Source organism: Hoplias malabaricus, chromosome 8, assembly GCF_029633855.1.
Source record: "Hoplias malabaricus isolate fHopMal1 chromosome 8, fHopMal1.hap1, whole genome shotgun sequence".
NCBI classification, from domain to species: Eukaryota; Metazoa; Chordata; class Actinopteri; order Characiformes; family Erythrinidae; genus Hoplias; species Hoplias malabaricus.
Window position 1 is genome coordinate 42,662,826 of NC_089807.1, and position 17,667 is coordinate 42,680,492.

Below are 17,667 nucleotides of genomic sequence, written 5' to 3' on the forward strand. Positions count from 1 at the left end.
GAGCATTTCCCCTTTAAAACAATGGCTGTACTCAGCTCACCGTGTCTTCTCTGTGACTCAGGGAGGCAGTAAACACTTTACTCTAGAGCCCATTTCACTGAAAACCGTTTTGAATTTGATGTAGTACGTAAATGCTGCTGAAGTTTCAGTAGATGCCATTCACTCCCTAGAGTCCATATCGGGAAATGAAGCTACAAAAAAAGACCATTTTAAATTCACTGAAGTTGTGACATCATCACCATTCATCTGTAACTGCTTCATCCTGATCAGGGTGGTCGTGGGTCCAGAATCGAACCGGAATCACGAGGTAGGACCACAACCTCAACAAGGCACCAATATATCTCACACACACTCACCCAAATTATGAACAACGTCACTCCACCAATCCATCTACCAACGTGTGTCTTGACTGTGGGAGGACATCGAAGCACCAGAGGCAACCCACACAGAGACAGGAAAAACACACCACACACTTCACAGACAGTGACTCGAGGTGAGTTTCAAACCCAGGGCCCCAGGATCATAGAGTTGTGTGGTAGCTGCACGACTGTGCCACTTTTATTTTGTGACCTCACAGATTCTAATGTACACCTGAAACTACGGATACTGGAAGCCTGTGCTAGCATTTCTCCTGCGGTGTTGCTATCAGTGTGTGAAGAGTGGGAGAAGAGGGTTGCATTGACAATCAACACAATGGGCAGCACTTTGAACACATTTTATAAGTGGTCAGCAATTTGTAAATAACTCATGAAAGAATAAAGTTGCGTTAAAACCAACCACACTGTTGGTGGTTAAAACCAAGCACACTGTTGTTTTTCTTGTGAAATTCCCAATAAGTTTGATGTGTCACATGACCCTCTTCCCATTGAAAAAAAAAAAGTCAGATCCAAAATGGCCAACTTCAAAATGGCCGCCATGGTCACCACCCATCTTGAAAAGTTTCCCCCATCCCATATACTAATGTGCCACAAACAGGAAGTTAATATCACCAACCATTCACACTTTATTAAGATGTATCTATATAAATAGCCCACCCTGTATAACAATCCAAATTTTTCAATACGGCACCTACAGGCCAATCAGGGCAGAGGAACACAAACAGCTGGTTTATTCATAAGACATAAAGAGACATAGGGAAATAGTCTAAGGAACTATCACTGTTTTTTGGGGCATGAAACAATACAAATGTAATAATTGAACAGGGATTAGAAATACAGTTAAAATATGTAAGATAAGGTCCTTTGGTTTTCTCATTCCCTGATTAAGTCTAGTCTCTGACTAAACTGCTGTCTCAGTGGTGGTTCTGCAGTTTTACGGCTTACAGCTAAGTTCTTAACACACGGCATAGTTTAAAGAGAAATAAAAAAATGGTCTCTGCAGAACTCTGCAGCTTTTAAAAGAGTTATTCCACAGGATTGATGAAGGTCATGGTTACTCTCTCTCTCTCTCTCTCTCTCTCTCTCTCTCTCTCTCTCTGTGTGTGTGTGTGTGTGTGTGTGTGTGTGTAGTCACAGCTTGGCACTAAGGCAGATGCAGCTGGTCTGAAAATGAATCTTTGTCACTCAAAAAACAGCAGGGTCACAGTGTCCAACAACGCACAGGAACATCATGTCGAGAGAGAGAGAGAGAGAGAGAGAGAGAGAGAGAGAGAGAGAGAGAAAGAGAGAGAAAGAGAGAGAGAGAGAGAAAGAGAGAGAGAGAGAGAAAGAGAGAGAGTTTGTGTGTGTGTGTGTGTAACAAAACTATTCATCAATACACTACCCTTGAATTCATTCTGCTACTTTAAGTTGCACCCTACCAGAGCAGTGTCTACGTCTAATGCTGCTGAGAAGGTGGACTCAGAGTCCCAGAATTCCTCTGTGAATCCTATGCCACCTGACCTTTTTGCTGCATCCAATCAGAGACTTAGAAGGCAGTCACCCTCACCTGAATACTGATGTGCGTCAGTTGTGAATTAGGCTCTGTATAACGTTACTCGTTGCCACAGTGTTTCATGCTGAAAGTTCATTTGGACTGAGTTTATTGTCTCTTTTTTGTGTTTCTTGACTTTGTTTTGCCCTTTGGATCTGACTTCTCACTGACATGAATGCCATCAGATCCTCACAGCAATGTTCTCAAGCTGATGAGTAATTTGTGTAGCCATATAGTGTGTACTCAGATAAATACCGACTGCCTTTTCTCAGCACTAAAGTTGAAGGATCCTGTTTTACAGCTGTGTTTAAAGCAGGTCAAACACCGGGACAGGGCTGGAGCTCTAAAGCCTGCTCTTCCTCTGCTATGTCCTTGAAAGCTAAACCACTCGTACGAGCCAGTGACCTTTCTGAGAGGAGAAGCAGCAGTTTGGGCGTGTGTCAGACACAGAGGTAACTGGGTTCATGCGGAAACACAAAAACAGAAGACGGATCTTAAAGTTTTGGATGCACAGATGGACCTCAGTTGACCATTTAATCAGATGTGGATGTACTTTGTGTTGACTTTTGAGGGGACAAAATGAAGGCTCTAGCCTTCTGTTTCAAGGCTAGAGCAAACCCCGTCCTGAGATGATGACACTCGAAGGAGGGAGGAGCTTATTTGGGTGTACATTTGGTGGTCACTTATGTAGTTATTGAGGAACATAGGTTTGTGGCCTGATCTGAGTGCAGTAAGTGTTTGGGCATTGGTGCAGTTAATATGTGAGGCCTGTGTGGTCAACGTGCAGGGCTTGTGCTTTTACTGGCGGTAGCTGTGAGCAGTCAGTGGACATAGCTATGTGCTGTTTTAGTGTGGTGCTCTGTGTTGATGTATCATGGCTGGTTACAGGATCTTCTAAACGTATTGCTGTTTTTACCCAGTGGCTCAGACAATATCAGAGCTGTTGCTCTCAGGAGCTGTGTCAGTTTGATGGAGCTGTGAGTTTCCAGCACGAATCAGCATCTAATCATAGCTTGATGATCAGACAGCATGGAAAAAAAATTGATTCCGCACCACAGCCACAACCGGGCCTAGTATTAGCAGCGGATAATCACAGGTCAGTTCTTAACCACGGCACAAGAGCTCTAACCTGTGGCTGCTTTTCCAGCCCAGCTCACTGGGTTCAGATAACTGAAGTCTGTAAGAGAATCTGAATGTTGGACTGTATGCGATATAATGTACAATATACAGCATGCCCAGAATGTCTGTGAACAACTGCTCATCCAGGCTTTTCTCTACACTACATTTTCTCAAAAATCATGGTTCTTTAGTAAGGAAAATGGTTCTATATAGAAACATGAACATATAACAAGCCCTTTGCATGATTAAGAGGTCTTTGGCATTATGAGAGCTGCCTTCATATTCCTGGGAAATGTGCTAAAGGGTTCTACGTTGCACCAAAAACAGTTAATGTAAATGTCACACATGTTATAAATTCTTGGTGCCATACAGAACACTGTTTTACCAATAGAACCATCCACAGCACATCTTTATCAATCTTTTTAATCGTGCAGTGTCCAGGGTTCTATATAAAGCCATTCTCTTTATAAAAGAGCCTTTGTAGAACCATCATTTATAAGTGTTTAGCAGTGGCGATTGCTTTAATACTGCAAGGGGAGCTCAGCTTCTCCTAAGATATCAAAAAATAAGTGATCAAATATATACTGTTGTGTGTACATGTCATTGAATAAATATGCACTACAACGCGCTCAACTTTTGTTCAGAATCAGCTTCTTATCACTGGTAAAGACGTGGCTTTCCTCTCAATCATTCCCACAGTTTCACAGTGCTTTAAACAGTGAGGATGCTCAGCGTCCACAGAGTTCAATAGCGAAGCAGCGAAGTGCAGTGAAATGAGACGAGTGATTGGATAAATGCTGGGCTTTGTCCCGCCCATCGGACGCTCAGCATCTCTGGGGGTCTATGGGGCAGTGGGCTGGCCTCGGCTGGCCCGGACGCTCAGCTTCTGCATGATGATTGGATGATCTGTCTGAGGCTGAATCCTTTTTTGATTGACAGCGAAATGAGCGAATCAGCGATCCTTTGGTGTAAAGATCCGTGGGAGCACAGGCGGACACACTTCACATGGGCCAAGGCCGTTTAAGCCTAGCTCTGATGGCCATTGCGAGGACACTAGTCAAGTCCCTGGAAAAGACGCCTTGTTGGTACGACAGGGTCACAGATCATTTTCTTGAAAAGGGACGGAGGGTAGAATTTACGTATAAATAAACCGACACATTTTATGATGGAGGCCGAAATTGAGCTTTCCCTCCTTGAAAGACCAGCATCCGCCACTGGTGTTTAGATATTGAACATAACTGTGAGGATTTGATGACCCCAGGTGCCTTGTCCAGGCTGTGTTCCCACCTTGTAACCAATGATTCTTGGTGGGCTTCAGACCCTCCATGACCCTGATTGGTATGAAGTGGTTACGGAGGATGATTACATGATTAAATTAATGAAAAGTGCTGCTATTGGGTGATTACTTCTTGATTACAAACACTACTTTAACTCATGAAAACACTGTTGGATGGAGGACATACTACACAGCCCAGTGACTGAGTATGATCACATTAAGTTAAAGCTGGGAACTGAATCCTAACCTGAGACAACATCTGAGCCCATGACAACAGCAAAGACTCAGCTGTCGCTAATATTTTTATGAGGTCAAGTCCACTTTAACAGCATGTGTTCTCAGGTTCACCCACCACACAATAAATCATCTTTAAAGGTGTCAACAGCGAATGAAATCTCAATTCGGACCCTCTTTCCAATCAACAAGGGATCAGACTCCCAGGGCAGCAGGCCTTTATTAAGCTGATGAATTAACACAAGGCTAATTTAGCTGGTAGCTTCCAGATGGGGTCAGTAATAACAATGAGAAGTGACACGGAATGAGCTCAGGATTGCAGCAATTTGACACACTGAAGGAGGGGGTCCCACTAGGGATTGCGAGGCACCGCCAAAGCCCGGACGTGGGACCCAGGTGTGAAATTTTCTCAGCAGTTACTGACCCAGGACCACCCTCTGCTAAACCAGTCTTCTCCTGGAGTCCAGCTGAGATCCATATTGACTCGTCTTTAAACAACATCAGCTGGGACTCTTTGTCATGGCTGTAATATATAGATGAGATATGATCCTATAAACACCAATTAATTCTCTGAGATTTAACATGGGATCCGTTTCTTGACCGTTAAGTAAAAGCCATTAATCTGTGATTAAAGAGAGATATGGAAATAAGTTACGCCTCAGGAAGAAGAATACGCCAATACGAATCATCACAACCAGCTCAGGTGTGTACACACTACACTGCATTTCACTGCTCATATCTGACCACCCCGGCTGTATCGACCAGGCCAACAAACTCAAAGCCCATATTTACTCAGCCCTGATGCAACAGCGGTCAATAGAGACAGCACCAATGATACACCAGGGTGGAAGCGAGAGGTGCTGCTTGGGGCATGGTCCGTGATGACCAAAGAGGATTACAGAGATCAGACAGTGAGTTACCGATGAGATTAACTCATTACAGCAACATGCTGGGAACCTACCTGCAGCTGAAGACAAACCAAATAAAGAGATGTTATCATTATAAATGAGTTCAGTGATTGTATGGTGTACAAAAACATGCTGCACATCAGCTCAGTGTCACTGTACCCAGGACAGGAGGTAAGAGGGTAAACCACCCCCGCATCATTGGGCTGTGCAACAGTGGAGCTGAACTCATCGTTCAGCATCAGGACCTGACCTCTCTAATGCTTGGTATATTTTAGGATGGCTGCTATAATCAACTGTGGCTGCTCTACTGTGGACATCTTCCTTAGATACGGTCAGTCAATGGGAGCACATGTTCTTCATGGAAGAAAGTGCACATGGATAGAGTTTTATGGATGAGGAAGAGCGCATGCCTCTGGGAAATCATCGTCCATAAAGGGCCACTTTCACAGCCAATGAACCGCCAGCACATCAAAAACTCACTGGCGCTTACAGCTGCTCCCTGGCTATGAATCAATGCCATTGAATGAGAGACACATTAAGATCATCAATAGCAGCCAAGGGCCTGCTTTCCAGGGTCATTCCTGGAGGTCTCTGAAAGTCTGCCCCAGCTGTGGAGTGTGTGGACGACAGAACATCAGTCCAGGGTAATTACATTTGAATGTGGTGATGGACGTTAAAGAGAGGCTTCAAGAAACTTTCTGCTGATGTTTCTAGGGAAAATTGAAACCACTTGATGGAAAGGTTCTTCAGGGAACCGAAAGTGGTTCTTCCATGGCATTCATCCAAAGAACCGTTATGGCACCTTTATTTTTAAGAGTGTAACTGAGGCATGGATACATGTAGTGACCCCAGAAAAGGTTTGGAGATGTGTGGCACACACTCATTCACTCACTCACTTTCAACACTGTTTTAACTAGTGTACTCTTCACAGGGCTGTGTTTCAAATTTGGTTGATATGTCTTGAGCGGATTCTCTGCAGGCTTCTAGATTTCCTGAGTGAGTGAGTGAGTGTGTGAGTAAGTGAGCTGAAACGTGTGCACTCCTGTTCATGATGAAAACACAGTGCTGTGGGAGGACTTCCCTCCACCTGTTCTGCCTCTCACCTTCCAGCAGGTCCTCCAGGCTCGTGATCTTCTTGACTCCATCGATGGTGTATATCGCGCGCACTCCCTGCGGCAGGTTCACGTTGTCGGAGAGCGAGCGCGTGAGTTCCATTAGCAGCGCGTCCAGGGAGCGGAACCTGTCGCTGGACACGGCGTACAGCAGCCCTTTGAAGTAGCGGTCCCCGTTCCGGTAGAAGCGCACCTTGCGCGCTCGTCTCTCGCTCGTGAGCGCCTGCAGGGTGCGCGTGCGGTAGAGGCTGCAGTGCGCGCTATGCGCGGGGCTCGGGACGGACCCGTTGCCGCGAGCCCCGGCCTGCGACCCACCTCCACCGCCGCGTGACCCTCGCCGTGGCTTCTCGCGCTCCTCGAAATGCTCCCACTCCAGACTTCTGCTCACCGACATGACTCCGGTATGACTGCGCTTAGAGTTCCGTTAGTTTGATTCAGTTTACTGAGTCGACTCTTTCCCCAAAAAACAATCGAACATCCGAGTCAACGATTAATCGACTCACGTGTCAACTTTCTTCATTCTCATCTCTTCTGTATGCAGCAAATGATTCAGTGAATCGATTCACAAGAACGAATCCCTTGGAGCCTTATATTTACTATTGCTTCAGACCTCATGAGATCAGAATTTAACACATGAACAACACATGCACACATATGAGTCTGTTAGAACAAACGTGAATACAACAACACTGCGTAGAGGCTACAGATAAAATATGATTCACTGACTCGGTTCCTCTCTACACTTGCCGGCAAACTTGATGTAAGTAAGTTTCTGGTTCTGAAAGGTCCGTGTTGGCTCCGTCTGCAGGATTTATCAATGTGTCACGCAAAAGATCCACATCCACACGTCAAATACCACCCCGTCCGTGAGGAGGAGTCAGGAAACCGCCCCCGAAAACGGTCCACACAAGACTCTGATTTAGAAAGAGTGAGAAACAATCGTCCAATAGAAACAAATCCCCCGCGTTAAACAGTCCAGGGTTCGCACGACAGAATAAGCTTCCACACCGACCACAGGAGTTACATCAGTCCGCTGAAGAAGCCGTGGATCCTCCACTGAGCCTCACATCCCACACACACTCTCACACAGTGAGGGACTCTCACACTGAGCCAATGCGCTCCACACTGCAGACAGTACAGACCGGAGTAGGCGCGGCCTAATATAGACCACGCCCAGGAAGAGTACTGATTGGGCAGAACATAAACAGGGCCGGGACACCGGATTCCCGCGTTTACAAAGAGATTTCTGACAAGAAAACTGTGTAAACTGTACTTAGAGAAATGGAAGGTAAACTGAGAGTCAGAAACCGGTCATTATTGTCTTATTGAATTAAAATTAATTAATTTGTCACATTTCTACGGGGCCCCTAATGAGACATGTTTTAGATTCTTTTTTGGACACATGATAATACGTTAATACCACAAAATAATATATTATGGTCATGAAAGCCACAATATAATATTTTGAGTATAAAAATTAATATACTCAGGTCACAACATAGAATATTAAAGTCACCATATAATATTTTATGGCTGCAATAGCCTGTATTATTTCATGGCCAAACCGTAATAAAAAAAATTGGGGTGGCACTGGCTACAGGTCGGGTGGCACTGTGGTGCAGCAGGTTAGTGTCACAGTCACACTAGTGTGCTGTGTTGTCCCTGTGTCTGCGTGGGTTTCTTCTGGGTGACGTTCTGTGAGGAGTGTGCTGTGTTCTCTCTGTGTCTGCGTGGGTTTCTTCCGGGTGACTGTCTGTGAGGAGTGTGGTGTGTTCTCTCTGTGTCTGCGTGGGTTTCCTCCGGGTGACTGTCTGTGAGGAGCATGGTGTGTTCTCCCTGTGTCTGCATGGGTTTTCTACGGGTGCTCCGGTTTTCTCCCACAGTCCAAAAATACACGCTGGTAGATGGATTGGCTGCTTAAAAGTGCCCATCAAGGTGTGTGTGTGTGTGTGTGTGCGCACGGGGGGTGGGGGTGGGGGGGGGGGTGGTTGGGGCTGTGGCCCTGTGAAGAACTGGTGCCCCCTCCAGGGTGTGTTCCTGCCTTGCGCCCTGTGATTCTGGGTAGGCTCCGGACCCACCACGAACCTGGATAAGCGTTTACAGACACTGGATGGATGTTTAATCTTAGCATGTCGTTATAACAGAAGATACACCATCAACAAATGAAGCTGCAATGTTCCAAAATCAGTCTCAAAGAAGGGAAATTCCATCAACTTGTGAGGCACAGCTTTCAAACTACAGTTGAGAGGCAGTCTCCATGGGAAAACAGTTGCACGGGTCTAATGTCACCCACACACATACATTTCCAGCATTTTCATGTTGAGCCAAAAGAATCCAATCCATTACCAACTGGGATTTGTTGGAGTGGCTGATTTTCTTCTGATTGGAAACATCATATTCATACAGCAGTTATGTTCCAGCATTGTTCTCATCCTGGAGAATAGAGGCTGTTTCTGCAGCAAATGGGGGACAGAGTTGCGGGGGATACCCTTCATATCAGGACTATTGGAGGAGCAGGTGCTCACAAATGTTGCCTACATTGTGTAGGATGGTGCACATCTATCTAATGCTTTAATAGATTAGCATTCATTTAACACATACTCAAAAAACAAATAACCACTGGAAACAAGTGATACCTTGCCCTTTCTAAATAAAAGCTCTGGAGTGCCGCAGCGTGGATTATAGAATGTAGCTCTGTGTCACTGGTGTAAGCTGAAACACTACATTGGCCTGAGGTTTGGAGGAGTTTTTATGAATCAGAACAAGTCTCCACAGGGCTGAAAGGGGAAGGAACCATCCCAGAAAAGAGGAAATCCTGACAATCCAGACAATAAAAACCAGCCAATTCAGCCAGGAGAGGAATCCCACCCTCTGAAAGGGAAAGAGAGTGAAGGGGTTTAAGTCAGAGTGCTGAAAGCTAAGAAAGCTCGGCTCAAATGTGGAGAAATACTCAGCATGTTAACAGCAGCATTGTGTTTCTGTATTTGTGTCGATGTTATAGATATCAACACAGACGTATAGAAGCATCAGGCAGTGAACTGCCAGCAGGGTCATGAGCACCAGAGCTCACTGATGTGTGAGATGCGTGAAGGGGTCAGAATGGGTCGACCTTAACTTGTTCAGCAATTAGTGCTGTAGTCGGCCTTCTGTGGGATTGGAGCAGACAGTCTTCTCTTGCTTCTCTCATGCACCAGTTTAATCAGATCATCCACAGCGGGGACTGAGCGCCTTCTACAGGTCAACATTCACACTTCTGGTTTCATGTTAATAAAACACATGTACATAATAATATATCTGCGCATAAACCAACAATGTGATTTACATTAACTGGACATTGTCGTTCGTTCATTGTCTGTAACCCTTATCCAGTTCAGGGTCGTGGTGGGTCCAGAGCCTACCTGGAATCATTGGGTGCAAGGTGGGAATACACCCTGGAGGGGGCGCCAGTCCTTCACAGGGCAACACACACACACACACATTCACTCACAGACTCACACCTACGGACACTTTTGAGTCACCAATCCACCTACAGAAGTGTGTTTTAGGACCGTGGACCCACTCAGACACAGGGAGAACACACCACACTCCTCACAGACAATCACCCGGAGGAAACCCAAGCAGACACAGGGAGAACACACCACACTCCTCACTGACAATCACCCGGAGGAAACCCACGCAGACACAGAGAGAACACACCACACTCCTCACAGACAGTCACCTGGAGGAAACCCACGCAAACACAGAGAGAACACACCACACTCCTCACAGACAGGTACCCGGAGGAAACCCACGCAGACACAGAGAGAACACACCACACTCCTCACAGACAGTCACCCGGAGGAAACCCACGCAAACACAGAGAGAACACACCACACTCCTCACAGACAGTCACCCGGAGGAAACCCACGCAGACACAGAGAGAACACACCACACTCCTCACAGACAGTCACCCGGAGGAAACCCACGCAAACACAGAGAGAACACACCACACTCCTCACAGACAGGTACCCGGAGGAAACCCAAGCAGACACAGGAAGAACACACCACACTCCTCACAGACAATCACCCGGAGGAAACCTACGCAGACACAGAGAGAACACACCACACTCCTCACAGACAGTCACCCAGAGGAAACCCACGCAGACACAGGGAGAACACACCACACTCCTCACAGACAGTCACCCGGAAGAAACCCACGCAGACACAGAGAGAACACAGCACACTCCTCACAAACAGTCACCTGGAAGAAACCCACACAGACACAGGGAGAACACACCACACTTCTCACAGACAGTCACCCGGAGGAAACCCACGCAGACACAGGGAGAACACACCACACTCCTCACAGACAGTCACCCGGAGGAAACCCACACAGACACAGAGAGAACACAACACACTAGTGTGACTGTGACACTAACCTGCTGTACCACAGTGCCACCCGACCTGTAGCCAGTTAACCTTATTTATGTTTTATAGCAAAACACAATTTTACCTGTGTTTTGTTCCTTGTTCCAAATTTTTTGGAACGTGTTGCTGGCATCGAATTTAAAATGGACGAATATTTAAAAGAAAAAGAAAAAAACTATAAAATTTCCCAGTATCAACATTTGAAATATTGTCTTTATTCTATTTCCAAATAAATACACAGTTTTTTTTAAATTAAAAAGTTTAATTTGCACATCATTTGCTCAGCACTAAGGTAAAGGCCACTGGGCTGTTCTTCATGACTCTGACTGTGAACAGAGGGGTTAAAGATGTCACGAGAGGGTCAGAGTTCAGAAGCAGCTCTGAATGACCATGTCCTTTGGGATTAAACGAGAAATTATTACAATACACTTTATTCAGAATCATTATTCTCAGGTAAAAATAAATAAATAAATAAATAAATAAATAAATAACAAGAATAAAAGAAGAAGAAGAAATTAAATTAGAGAAGCTTTTAATGTGGTGAACCTCACTACGAATTCAAGGCTGCCATCTAGTGGATTAAACTCAGTCTCACAAGTCTGATTCCAACTAGTGCCTAATCTTTAAATCAGGATAGTGCCTTAATATAATAATAATAATAATAATAATAATAATAATAATAATAATAATAATAATAATAAAAATAATAATAATAATAATAATAATAATAATAAAAATAATAATAAATATATAAGGGGAAAAAAGTCCTTTATTTCAGCATTGAAGAAAAAAACTCGGCTGCTCTGCAAATGTTTGAGACTATTTTCATTCATTCTCTCATCAGTGACACGGGGAGAACACACCCCTCACAGACAGTCACCCGGAGCAGGCCTCGAACCCACAACCTACAGATCTCTGGAGCTGTGACAGAGACACCACCTGCTGCACCTTCAAACAATGCATTAATTAAATAAATAATAATTATAATACAAACAATAATGATATATATATATATATATATATTTTGGACGTTGTCAAAACCACTGTCAATTTCTCGAAAGCACTTACTGACAATAACCTTTCTCCGCTTTAAATGAAATAACAAGACAGAACCTTACCACTGTGCATTACCACTACTTACCACAAGGGGCGCATTAATCCAGCTTTATGCTTTATTACAGAAGACTACTATCACAGAGCAAGTGCACTTAATGAGCAGGAAGTGTGTGTGTGGGGGGGGTATTTAGTTATTATTGTATTTTATTTTTTATAAAAAAAATAAATAACAAAGAAATTAGAGGAAACTTTAATATGAATCACTGAGAGAAATGTATCTAGAGACAAAAACTAGTCACCAGAGTCTCTCACACACACACTGATACACAGACACACACACATCATGGCTGACGTGTCCTTGGCTTGGATTAAAGAGCACATCAGCTGAGTGGTGGGTGGTTTTATTTATATATTTTTTATTATTTTAGTTATTATGTATAAATGAATGTTTTGGATTGATAGCACACAGGACCTCCAGACCGATAAAATATTGGCCCATTAAAAGTGCCATGAGCCATCCAAGGTGTTCATTAGGTCTAATCCACAGCCAAAAGTAATCCAAGGTGACACAAACAAACACACACATACACACACACACACACATCAGACAGCTGAGTGTGCTCCCTCCCTGGAGAAATAACCACCACAAACACTCTCTTTATCGACAAGACCAGAGCAAAATGAGTCAGTATCGATCCCAGGAGGACGTTATTACACACCACTCTGAGGCCAGACACATCCACACTTTGATAATGTCCCTGTCATGACAAAACCTCATATCTCTCATATGCTAACTTTAAGGAGGAATGAAGAAAGAAGGAAAAAAAAAATCTGCTTAATTTCCAGTGCACGTTAATATAAACCTAATCAATTATGAAGGACATGTTTGATGGTTCAATCCTGAAATTAGACAAATAGAAAAATAAGTATTGAGATAAATAAGGAGAGGGCGGCACGGTGGTGCAGCAGGTAGGTAGTGTTGCAGTCACACAGCTCAAATGGACCTGGAGGTTGTGTGTTCGAGTCTCGCTCCGGGTGACTGTCTGTGAGGAGTGTGGTGTGTTCTCCCTGTGTCTGTGTGGGTTTCCTCCGGGTGACTGTCTGTGAGGAGTGTGGTGTGTTCTCCCTGTGTCTGCGTGGGTTTCCTCCGGGTGACTGTCTGTGAGGAGTGTGGTGTGTTCTCCCTGTGTCTGCGTGGGTTTCCTCCGGGTGACTGTCTGTGAGGAGTGTGGTGTGTTCTCCCTGTGTCTGCGTGGGTTTCCTCCGGGTGCTCCTGTTTCCTCCCACAGTCCAAAAACACACGTTGGTAGGTGGATTGGTGACTCAGAAGTGTCCGTAGGTGTGATTGTGTGAGTGAATGTGTGAGTGTGTGTTGCCCTGTGAAGGACTGGCGCCCCCTCCAAGGTGTATTCCCGCCTTGTGCCCAATGATTCCAGGTAGGCTCTGGACCCACCGTGACCCTGAACTGGATAAGGGTTACAGATAATGAATGAATGAATGAATAAGGATATTTAGTTCTGACAGTGATGAATGTTAAATTTAATCTTAAACTTAAATGAATTCTGTATTACAGTAGAATGAAGAACTGAAGCCTTTAAGGGGTTAAAAGTGTTCCTCTCTTGTTCCTCTCCCTGAGTCAGTTTGTGCGGTTGAGCAGGTATTAGCTGAGTGATAAGTGTAAGCTGTAATAATCCAGATGTTTTAAGGGGTTAATAGTCACTAAGCTCGAAATGGATCTGTTGGTAATTGGAGCTCTTAACTCTGGATCTGATCGTCTTAAAGCAGAGCGCTCAGATTGCTCAAGACAAACACAACATTCAAGACTAGCCCTCGTCGTAGTGAGGAATGGAATTTGCTTTGAATTTAGTTCAGTCAATCAGCTTTAATGGCGCTTGATTTTATTCGGGTTCTTTGCTGTGCTGCTTTGTGATTGGTCAGATTCAGAGTTTAATGTTAAATCTAGATTCATTTTATACCTACAGTTGTTGGACTTCCCTTGACCATTAAGGGTGGGGGGGTGTGGGAGGGGACTGTAAACTCTGGACTGATGGAGCACCTTTGAGATCAGTTGGAGTTGTGTTTGTGATCCAGAACTAATTATCCAACACCAGTTATAGGCCTCGCTAATGTTTATGAGGCTGAATGCAAGCCATTTCACACAGAAACATCTAGCGCAAAGCCTTATAAAGTATAAAAATTGGTGCTGTGGGTTTTCTTACATGTGAAAGAGACATGACGTAGGTGGATCGTGTTTGAAGGGACTTAAATGTAGGGGGTGGGACTTTTCACCTGCTCCAGTATTCAGTAACACTCCTGATTTCAGGTGAAGTGTTTGATGAGCTGGGCATGTCCTTCACGTTGGAAACCTGGATATTTCTGAACAATACAAAGCCACAGATTCAATCCATAGCTGCTGCGTGAGTCAAGTTCATTGACGGCTAGTTTCACGGCGCATATCAAGTGCTTGCTGCGTGACAGTGTTATCTGGTCAGTCCGTCCACATTTTTTTCAAGCTTCACAGACCATGTGTCATCTGCGACAAGAAGTCGCTCCGCTGCTGTGTCTCATTTTCAAGTGTCGTCTTTCGTTCGGGAAGTTCGGGAAAAATTCCTGGGGGCAATATCTCGCACATTTAAACTACGCTTCTCTTCAGAAGTGGGCCATCATCTATATCATCTCCATGCATTTGCAAATCATTCCTGGCCACTTCAGCCAATTTAAATGTTGTTATGGTCATTTTCTGCAGCCGGTCAACAGATGGAACTGTTGTTCAGCGCTCTCTCTCTCTCTCTCTCTCTCTCTCTCTCTCTCTCTCTCTCTCTCTCTCTCTCTCTCTCTCTCATCCACTCGAAAAGTATTTTTCCTCCCGATTTCCTGCTTCAAACTGTGAACTCAGTTCTAGCAAAAGCTCCAACGTGAAGAGACTACATTTGTTGACTGAATAATGCTGTCAAATGTGATCCCTGATGGAAATATTCATCCGGGTGAAAAATACTTTTCTGGGGCCTATGGCCAAAAAAATTAGTGCTCCTTGGAAGAAAGAGGTTCATTTCTGCTATTTAAACACTATATTTTGAATTGTGTCATTTTTCTGTGCCTCTTTACTAACACCTTTGTCAGGTTTACTGTTTTCATTCTGGTCCTTTTGACTACGTTTCTAAGCCTGATCAAGTGGTTTCAAACAGTTAAATGAAATGGAAAATAGCAGGGTTTGTTACCGAAGGAGATACTGTAAAAAAGTAGGACACGTTCATATCTCTGTTATAAGCTTGAAACATGGTTATGTTGAGTTCAGTTAGCTTAATGCTAATATACTCCTAGAGTTCCACAGGAATGCTATAAGTTATTCGCATTATGATATACATGTTTGGATATAATAATAATAATAATAATAATAATAATAATAATAATAATAAGTTCAAATTATATAGCACTTTCCCAAACCCAAGGATGATTTACATATAGAAAAAAAAAACCCTTCTGAGGATTAAGTTACTCGAAGTAAAATGAAGAAAAAAAAGATATTAAGCTTTAAAGATCCTTCAAATTCTTGCTTAAAATATTTTATAAATAATATAAAATATAAATTTTGAATTACGAACTGTGAAAACTGTGCAGCACACTGTAAAAATGAAAATAAAAATCTAAACACTATGATGAGGATTCAAGGTGTTGTGGTAACTGTATGACGTGTATAGTTTTATTTATTTATTTATTTATTTGTATTTTTTATCACATGGTCTAGGTCTCCTTCACCTTAATGACACGACCAACTGCAAATAAAAATCTTCAAGAGGAGATCAAATATAACCTCATAGAGCCAGTCCAGCACTTATGACCACATCTGAGGATGATGAACTGACCATTGCATTTGGAAGCAGAGATTTCTCTGTCATGTGACCTCCCCCATCACCCTCCCCCACCTTACAGAGATAGCGGTTGTGGTTGCTGGGAAACCAGCCTCCTCCACGTGACTCCCAATCTTTCCAGCAATGACTCTGGATCAGTCAGCTCCGAGTGAAGCCAGCAGACAGCTGAGCTTTCTAACTCGCGCCAGACAGCTGTTCAGAGGTCATCTGAGTAAATGTTTGTTTCCAGTTGCGAAATGTTGCCACAAAAAAATACATAAAATGACAAATTAAATAGGAAGGAAAACCATTGTTACCAAGCTACAAAATTGCAAATATTTGATTGGTGTAAAATTGATGAGCATCATTGTGCCTGGTTATGACATCACAGGACCATGTTTGATTATTATTTTCATTTCTTTGATGATAGTTACACTTACAAATTTTTGCAGCCCATTATTTAGAATCATGGTTTACATTGTGTTCTGTGGAAATGCAGAACAATGTGCTTTCAATACATGTTTTTGTGGTGTGTTCTTGTTCTCAGTACCAGATTTTTGACAGCTCCACCTCCTTTCAAACCCATAGTATAGAGTTGTCATAAACAGCTGTGGATTTGTTCAGACCAGATGTGAGAATATTTTGTTTTTTTTATATTTTTCGTATTTCATGGCTCTTAGGAGCCCTTTTTGACTTTGTATATGCAACACCCCAATACTCATCTCAGAAAGATCCCCCAGATATTGGTTGTTAAACTGGACATTATTCATTCATTCATTCATTGTCTGTAACCCTTATCCAGGTCAGGGTCGCGGTGGGTCCAGAGCCTACCTGGAATCATTGGGCGCAAGGCAGGAACACACCCTGGAGGGGGCGCCAGTCCTTCACAAGGCAACACAGACACACACACATTCACTCACACACTCACACCTACGGACACTTTTGAGTCACCAATCCACCTACCAACGTGTGTTTTTAGACTGTGGGAGGAAACCGGAGCACCCGGAGGAAACCCACGTGGACATGGGGAGAACACACCACACTCCTCACAGACAGTCACCCGGAGGAAACCCACGCAGACACAGGGAGAACACACCACACTCCTCACAGACAGTCACCCGGAGGAAACCCACACAGACACAGGGAGAACACACCACACTCCTCACAGACAGTCACCCGGAGGAAACCCACACCGACACAGGGAGAACACACCACACTCCTCACACACAGTCACCCGGAGGAAACCCACACCGACACAGAGAGAACACACCACACCCCTCACAGCACCCGGAGGAAACCCACGTGGACATGGGGAGAACACACCACACTCCTCACAGACAGTCACCCGGAGGAAACCCACGCAGACACAGGGAGAACACACCACACTCCTCACAGACAGTCACCCGGAGGAAACCCACACCGACACAGGGAGAACACACCACACTCCTCACACACAGTCACCCGGAGGAAACCCACACAGACACAGAGAGAACACACCACACCCCTCACATACAGTCACTCGGAGTGGGAATCGAACCCACAACCTCCAGGTCCCTGGAGCTGTGTGACTGCGACACTAACCTACTGCCCCATCGTGTCACCCCTAAACTGCACGTTAAATACCTGTTAAACATTAACTGTATCCTGAAAGATTCGTTAAAGTTATGTACAAATTCCCAATAAATGTAGTTTTCACTTGTGACATAGAAATCTTAATCAATGCGAAGCAAATGTGTCTGAATTTCTGCCTCTCTCATTCCTTCCTCCACTTCTGCTCCCACTTGTCACCCATCTGT

General features: G+C 44.2%; 1 protein-coding gene across 1 annotated transcript in view; it reads right to left on the reverse strand.

The window, feature by feature from the left end:
• Positions 1-7,628, reverse strand: part of LOC136705470 (serine/threonine-protein kinase DCLK2) — a 29,685-nt gene extending 22,057 nt beyond the window's left edge. The window contains exon 1 of the mRNA XM_066679061.1: positions 6,552-7,628. Coding sequence (XP_066535158.1) covers positions 6,552-6,954 — 403 coding nt within the window. The 5' untranslated portion in view covers positions 6,955-7,628. The remainder of the gene's footprint in view (positions 1-6,551) is intronic.
• Between the last annotated feature and the right edge of the window lie 10,039 nt (positions 7,629-17,667).